Source organism: Medicago truncatula, chromosome 2 (assembly GCF_003473485.1).
Source record: "Medicago truncatula cultivar Jemalong A17 chromosome 2, MtrunA17r5.0-ANR, whole genome shotgun sequence".
NCBI lineage: Eukaryota > Viridiplantae > Streptophyta > Magnoliopsida > Fabales > Fabaceae > Medicago > Medicago truncatula.
The window spans coordinates 1,789,214-1,797,026 of record NC_053043.1 but is presented as its reverse complement, the minus strand read 5'-3'; the positions used below and the strand labels follow the sequence as shown (position 1 = coordinate 1,797,026).

Sequence of the window (7,813 nt, the reverse complement as noted above, 5' to 3'; positions counted from 1 at the left end):
TATTGAAAGATATTCAAGTACTACTGTTTTGTCAGAGTTTTGACTAGCCTACTCTGACAATTTGCTACCTGGGATGAAGTTGGTGTGAGTCACAACTGGTCATAAGTCATAACTCATAATTGGTCACCGGTTTCATGGATTCGGTTCATTCAGGCTTGAGTGTGAACCTAGTAGACGAGAATTGGTCATTAAGCATACACAGGATAGATCAACTGGACAAGCGGAAAGCTGAGACATAATAAATTTGAGCATATACATGCAGACAAAGAAGTTCAGTACAGAATTGTGTCCAATTAGCATGAACATTTCATCACTTTACAACACCGACTAATCAAGACTTTACTATATGGGCTGGGCTCTATTGGGAACAGGGTGGTTGGTAAACATACACACAGCTTGAGAGGCATTGTTTTCTCTGCATAAAAGAGCACTACATTTCTTTAGCTTAAAAAGATTCAGTTACAGGACTTATAGCTTGGCTGAATTTAAGATTTGTAGGTCAGATATAACGAAAAGAAAAACACATCACAGTGTAAGCCTACGATAAAGAAAACATTTTTTATTAAGTAACTAGAGAGGAATGAAATTGATAAGTATTGCCAGGAAACTCTGACCTCTCAAAGTAACACTTTAAACTGTATCAAGTCAAACACCTTAAGCGCATGAAAACATAACCGATAGCAATCTCGTACTATATAAAATCCTATTATGCCATTTTCATGACAAAGAGTACAACATTATCTATCTTATGTCTGCAGCAAGGAAGTTACCGGACAGTTCGACCTGCAAAAAAAAAAAAAAAAGAATTACTTAGGCACCAATTGCATCAGCAAGACACCAAAGTTTAATACATAGAGCATATCACAAATTTATTACTCCTATAAACAGAATGCAAACTTGTATTGTATCCATTTTGAAATAGAATGCAAATAGTAGAGTACTTGTTCTAATTCTATTTGTCTATAGTACTCAGCAAACGCGAATCTGCAACTCATCACAAATATCACAAAGACGATAAATCGCACATTTGATACTGTAAGAAATCTCAATAATAGATAGTTAAATATCTACATATAATGTCAGAGATGAATGAAAGAAAGTTTAACATAACGTCAGAGATGTGTGGACCAATTTCAGAGAAAGTGAAATTAGTGCTGAGCCAATCCAATTAACATCATAATCTAAGTCTGAAACACAAAATTCCCAACCCCAAACATGAAATTCCTCCTAAACATAAACAGATTTTCAATACCATTACTAAAACTCAACCAACATTTTTAAAGAAAACAATATTGCAAGATTGAAAAATCTGAGCTAAAAAGTGAACCTTGAAGCAAGAGTTCTGATACTTGTTTTGTCAATTAGTGGTATAGAAAATTGGATAGAGACTCAAATTGCCTAAGCTATAAAGAACCATTGAACTAATAGCATCAATAACATAAAAGTCTAGTCAAATCTTATAAGCGGAGTATCATTATCAATTTGACAGAAACTACAAATAATGATAAGAACTCTTATGACACAAACTTCCCATTGATCTCCTCAACTCAATTGCACCTCTACTATTCTACCTTTATGACACACAATGACATGTAACCATATACTAACATGAAATTTCTTCTAAAACAGTTGAATTTCGGATTATACGACAAAACACGGCACAAAAAGATCGACTTACCACAGATAGTAGGAGGAAGAGTACATACAGAACATATTAAATAAATGACACCAAACAACTCGAGAGGAGGGAGAGAAAGACAGTACCTTCTTCTCCATTTTGAAGGCAGGTCCCTTGTAAGGGTGGGTACTGCAGCACCTAAACTCATCCCCTAAACCACACTGTAGACCAAAGGTAAACTTTGAGAACAATGGCTATTGAAGAAAAAATAATAATCGTAAATAGCATTAGTGAAGATATTGAGACAATAGAAAGCAACTATTCACATAGAGCAAATCAACAGACGATGCAAGGAAATCCTATAAATTCACTATCCAAGCTGATTATAATGACCAAATTGGAAAGAGGACATGTGTTAGAAGGAAAATTTTGAACAGAAATTTCACTGCTCCAACAGTTGTGATGCTTGAATCTGCCAAACTTGTGGAACCTCCCAACAGGAAGCATGTGAGAAGGAAAAGATTGAACACGCTTCATGCTCCTCCAACTACAGTGACAAAAGCAAGGATTGATGAATCTAAAAAAATGCCATGTGAACGTCCATGAGTTTTGACAAAGGAACAAATGAAAGTTCTGCAGGCAGAGAACATTTGAATGTACACATTTGATAGGTAATTATGGCATTGAGTTACAGTGGATATGAATTATATCATTGCAATATGTAAACAATCATGCAGAACTTTCATCTGTTCCTCATGGCTTAATTACCTATCAAATGTGTACATTCACAACACATAACTGGCAAAGAGAAGGGCATGAATCAAAAAATTACTAAACTCTCAAACAAGGAAGCCCCTAATATAGACGTCAAAAATAAAGGTTCACCGGTGGACCAGTGCATATTACCTACTACAGCAGGTTACCCTCATATTAGTAAAAAAAATTAATTTTATTATCTTCATCACAATATCATCCACTTCACTCTTCTCCACATCACGGCATCGATTTGCAGTACAATAGTTTGAGATTTGATAATCAAGCTTATGGATACAATAACTTAACGACAACTGAGTGAATATGCACTCTCTGGGAATCTTTTTCTTTTTTACATTTAAATGAATTAAAATTAAAATAGCAAAAATCAGTTGGGTTTTTGTTTCTGTTATGCATAACGGCATGAGATTACACAAGGCAGGAAAAGAAAAGGATTGACATGTGTAAATTGAAGTTAATCTTCAAGGAAAACTTTTGAGCTACCGAAAAAGAAAGAAGAAGAAATAAGGGCATGGATAAAAAAACAAGCTATTTCATACACAGATTCAACAGCCATTCAATTGCAGATGAACAACAAATAAAACACCGTGCATTAGAAACTCTTCACACAAAAAAGTGGAACGTGCATAAAAGTTAGGCGGACCAAAATACTACAATTCAGAGAGAACTTACCAATACATAGATGATTGCAATCTAAATAAACATCATCAACTCTGATCTACTGTAAACATTGTTGTGCTCATCCTCTAGTGATGGGTATGCTGCAACAAGAGCATCCTGAGCTCCAATATACAGAGAGTTATAAATCTTCCAGTACACCTCCCTAACTTTCCGGGCAGGGTGGAACAGTCCTTGGAGACAGTAATTAAGAACAACAGCAGAACCCAAGGCTACCCTCATCCCTTCAATGGCTTCCATCACAGCATTTATCACATGTGGAGAAGTTTCAAATATGTTTGGCCAGACATAGTTCAGCAAATGGACCAGCGCATCCTCACAACCCAAACCAGCCACTCCAAGTGCCATGTGCTTCACGGCAGATGCAGCTGTCTGCCTATGAACCAAATCCCTGTCCATGAGAGCATCCTCGAGCAAAGGAGTCACAGCATAGATGTAGTCCTTTCCCATTTCACCAATATACTCAAAGAGGAAAGAGAGAGACTTGAGCACACCATTTTGCACATTAAGTTCTGGCACACGATACTCATTCATCAGTGCTGGCAAAACTGTGAAGGGTGAACATGTCTCTGCAACAATAGCAATGGCCACAGTAGTGCATACACGATTCTGCCTCTCCTGCACCTTGAGGTTATTCAATAGAGTTGCCAGGACATCCTGTGGTCCGATGGCTTTCGCAATATATCCGAAAGTGTTCACAGTAGCTCTACGAATTCCCTTCTTGTGTGCCTTAAGCATCTCAAGAAGCTCAAAACAGATCCTCATCCATTCTCTGGCAGGTACAAACTCAGCCCCACGATCAGCAATCCTACCCACAAGGTCAATACAGTTCTCCTGGACTTTCTCATGCCTATTCTTCAAAATTGGAGTCAACCTGGGAAGCAAATCCTTAATAGGCGGAGTCATCTTTGTCATACCAATAACATTGACAATCGACTTGAGAGCACCCAGAATTGAACCTAGAACTTCTGGATACTCTTCTCCGAGATACTCGTACAGGACAACACCAAGATGACCCATCAATTGTTCCTCATGGCACTGCTTCATGACAACAGCAATTCTCGAAATGAGGTCTGCTGCTTGCTGCCTCACCTTTGCACTCTTGTTGTTTAACCTCCACTTGATCGTACCACAAATCTGAGGAAGATATGGTTTTACTCTCTGCCCAAGCGAGTTTACAACTGCGCCAAACCCATTAAGCATCACATTAGCATCATCACTGGTCTGCTCTTGGAAGGCATACAGAATACCATCAATCAAAAGCTCTTCCAACCGTGCATCAATATCAGATGAGCCCAAGTTAGTGACCACCTTCTCAATAGTTTCCATGACCATTCGCCTGTAAGGTTCACTCTCATCTTTAAGATCTTCAACGATTCTTCCAACAATATCAGCAACACCGACCTTGTTTGCTATCTCAACCGTCGTCTCCACAAGTTGCTTGTAGTTTCTTCTATCCAAAGCCATCCTCCTAACCCAGAAGTTTCTGAAAAATTCAGGGAGGATATCAGTTCTAATATACTCGGCTTCCACACCCTCAGTGCTCACACACTGTTTCACCACTTTCAAAACAATTTTCTTCATTTCTTCATCAGGTGACTGAAACTCCCGAATCAGAATAAGCATGACTTCCTTAGTATAATAGCTGGCATATAAGGCTTCCATCAACGGAATGATAAACCCAATTGCTTTCAAAAACGCAGCCAACACCTTACCACGGTGTTGCCTAATACCCTTCCACAGTGGCTTCAACACCGAGTCAAAACTTTCAATACCGTAAGGAGCAGCAGCTTCAGCAAGTGCAGCAAGAGACAAAGCAGTAATCGTTCTCACCTTCTGGTTCTCATCATTCAAACCATGCTCTATAATTTCCACAAGAGATCTCAGATGGGGCAACACAGCACAACCAATCAAAATGGCAATTTGCTGCACAATCTTAATCCCGGTGTGCCGAGCTTGCCAAGATTTCTTACTCTGACAGACGGCCTTCAAGAAGGGCAATAAAGCAGGAATACCGAGAGCAGATGCAACAACACTAAAAGCTCTAGCAGTAGTATTCCTAACATATTCATCGATGTTATCTATGTCAGGCCTCATGGCAGCAATCATAGTAGCCAACCCAGCAGCTTTACTGAGATTAGATATTATTTCCCTCCCCTCAACACGGGCATAGTAGTCTTCATCAATCAAAAGGGGCTCAATAACAACAAGAATCTTATGCACATAAGGCCGAACCAATTCATCCAATTTATAAAGAACTCTATCAATTACCTTAACCAAAAGATGCCTCTCTTGATCCTCCAAAGTAGGCTGCATAAGCAACGGCAGTATCCGGTTAAACAAAGGACCAGCACCAAATTCACGAGCCTTATCAGTTAACTGCCTCAAAGCAGTTTTCCTCTGTGGTGGCGTACCGTTCTTCACTTTAAGCAAAAGCTTCATAATCTTCCTCTCTTTCTGCTCATCTGGAGACAACTCCTCTTCATTCTCTTCATTCAACAAAGCCCCAAAATACTGATAATCTTCAGGCTTCATAAAAGGCAAACCACCAGGAGCTTCTTTAGGAACATCAAACTGCTGACCACGATTCTCTTCCGGAATCTGATAAAGAGGAGTCCCCAACGGCGTAGGTGTAGCAAGAAGCTTCCTTGCAGGTGTCCTAATCGGCACATAAGAAGCAGGAGGGTCCAAAACCTTATACCCTTCTTGTGGAAACATAGCATCAAGCTCTTCATCAGTCAAAGGACGATTCCTCTCTTCAATATCCCTCTCCCACCTCAACAAATTATACTGCTCCGGTGTAAACGACCCTTGCAAAGCACCAGGAGTAGGTGTAGCCAATTCAACACCACCAACAGGAGTAACACCAGGTGTATAAGCAGCAGCAGGTGTAGCACCAGGTAATGGAGTTACACTTCCCATAGTAGCAGGTGTTTCATCCCATCTCGATCTTTGTCTCTTCGGAGTCGGAGTAATCCCGCCACTAAGCTTAGGAGTAGCATCCCAAGTAGCACCACCAGGTGTAACACCACCGGGCGTTACACCACCCGGTGTAGCATCAGAATCAACCAACCTCCCCGGCGTCGGTGTCTCATCCCATCTATTCCTCCTCCCAGGAGTAGCATCAACTACTCTCCCGGGAGTTGGAGTAGCATCCCATCTACCCGGTGTCATCGCATTCGAATCCGGTGCATCCCAATCAGAAGTCTTAGACTTTTTCACACCACCTTCCTCCAGATTCTGATTCTGATCCCATCTATTCCTCCTCTTCTGCTGTTGATTCTGCTGAGATTTTTCCTTCTCAGCCACGGGTGCAGCCTTACCAGCTTCTTCCTCTTCCTTCTTCTTCTTCGAAATTAACCTAATTGTTTCCTCTCTCTCCCTCTTCAACGCTTCATCTCTCATAATATCAGCATAAGACCTAACAGACGGATCCGGCGTTTTCTCACCAGCAGCAAAAGCATCATGTCGATCCGGCGAAAGAATCTGATTCAATCTCCGTCTCCGGTAATCATCTTCACGGTCAATTATCCTCCGAGACGTAACAACTTCATTATCTCCGGCGTCGTTAGAATTGTTAATCGGAACGGCCACGTCATGACCGGTGTATGACTGAAAGTTTCTGCGAGGAATAACTTCGGCATCGTGAGTTTCTTCTTCTTCAGTAGCAGGAATTGAAGGAAAGTATGAAGCTTTATCGCTATCTCCATAGAGATCTGTGTCGAAGGTGAGTTCAGTGAGAGATTCGAGTTGTTTCTCCATCTTCTTACGTTCTTCTTGCGTCTTCTCGATTTCATCATCGGAAGCCATGGTTATTGTTCTGGTTCAAGGTTCGATTCTAAAACCCTAGATATGAAGGTGAAGAAGATTTTTTGGTTTCACGATTTTGTTTTCGAGATTATGAAAAATAATCAATTATAATGCTTATATGCTTAAATATCATATTAACCGACCTACCAATTTAATTTTTGGGTTTGGAGTTCTTTTTAATTAAACGGACCCGTTAAATTTGAGATTTTTTTTTCATACCCCCACGTGATTTCTTGCTTCCATATTTTATCAAAATCTTTATTTTACTCTTCTTCACTATTTTTTATTACTGTCAAGACAAGCATTAATGTATTTTTTTTTTGTTTTTATAGATAAAAATAATAAAATTTATCCTCCCTTCATCCCAAATTGTATGACGTTTTAGGCATTTCACACATATTAATAAATGCAATTAATATTGTGTGGAAAAAAGATATTATAAGTTGTTTTATAAAATTGTCCTTAATAAATAATATGAGAAAGATAAATGAAATAAGAGATAATAATAAATAGTTAAGGTTATAATAGGAAAAGTAACATTAATGTTGCATTAGTATTTTAAAGCGACATATGATTTGGGACAAATTTTTTTCATAAAGGGACATACAATTTAGGACGGGTCGAGTAAAATGTTATTTGATTATTTAAAAGTTAAGTTATTTGATTGGTTGAAAAGATAAAATGGTGAAAACAAGTTTAAGTGAATAGTAGAAAATTAGAAGATGAGTGTGTGACACTACCATTTATTATTTATATAAAATTTATGAAAAATGATACTAATATAACCATTTAGAGACAACTTTTAAAATGACTCTATGTTTTATATTCACATTGTTTTATTTCTTTTTCCATCCTTATTATCCTAAATTAAGAGGGGAGAAAATATTGCACTAAGAGGGTACGATGATCATTTCTTAAAAGTTATAGATGTTT

The 7,813-nt window shown here is 38.7% G+C and overlaps 1 protein-coding gene across 4 annotated transcripts; it reads right to left on the bottom strand.

Moving 5' to 3' along the window:
- Positions 1–229: 229 nt before the first annotated feature.
- On the bottom strand, positions 230–6,981 carry LOC11424216 (splicing factor 3B subunit 1). 4 transcript variants are annotated; one of them, XM_039830213.1, is made up of 4 exons: positions 3,065–6,981; positions 1,765–2,165; positions 615–783; positions 230–415 (listed from the first exon to the last, which is right to left on the bottom strand). In XM_039830213.1, the coding sequence occupies exon 1, from the start codon at positions 6,878–6,880 to the stop codon at positions 3,086–3,088; it is 3,795 nt and encodes a 1,264-aa protein (XP_039686147.1). In that variant the 5' UTR covers positions 6,881–6,981; the 3' UTR covers positions 230–415; positions 615–783; positions 1,765–2,165; positions 3,065–3,085. The 4 variants fall into 4 exon arrangements, with proteins under 4 accessions (XP_039686147.1, XP_039686148.1, XP_039686149.1 ...); XM_039830214.1 differs by lacking the exon at positions 230–415 and having other exon boundaries at positions 540–783; positions 1,765–1,839; XM_039830215.1 differs by lacking the exon at positions 230–415 and having other exon boundaries at positions 544–783; positions 1,765–2,195.
- Between the last annotated feature and the right edge of the window lie 832 nt (positions 6,982–7,813).

What these genes read in the sequence shown, in the direction of transcription:
- LOC11424216 (XM_039830213.1), bottom strand. Translation starts at nt 6,880, where the DNA reads ATGGCTTCCGATGATGAAATCGAGAAGACGCAAGAAGAACGTAAGAAG.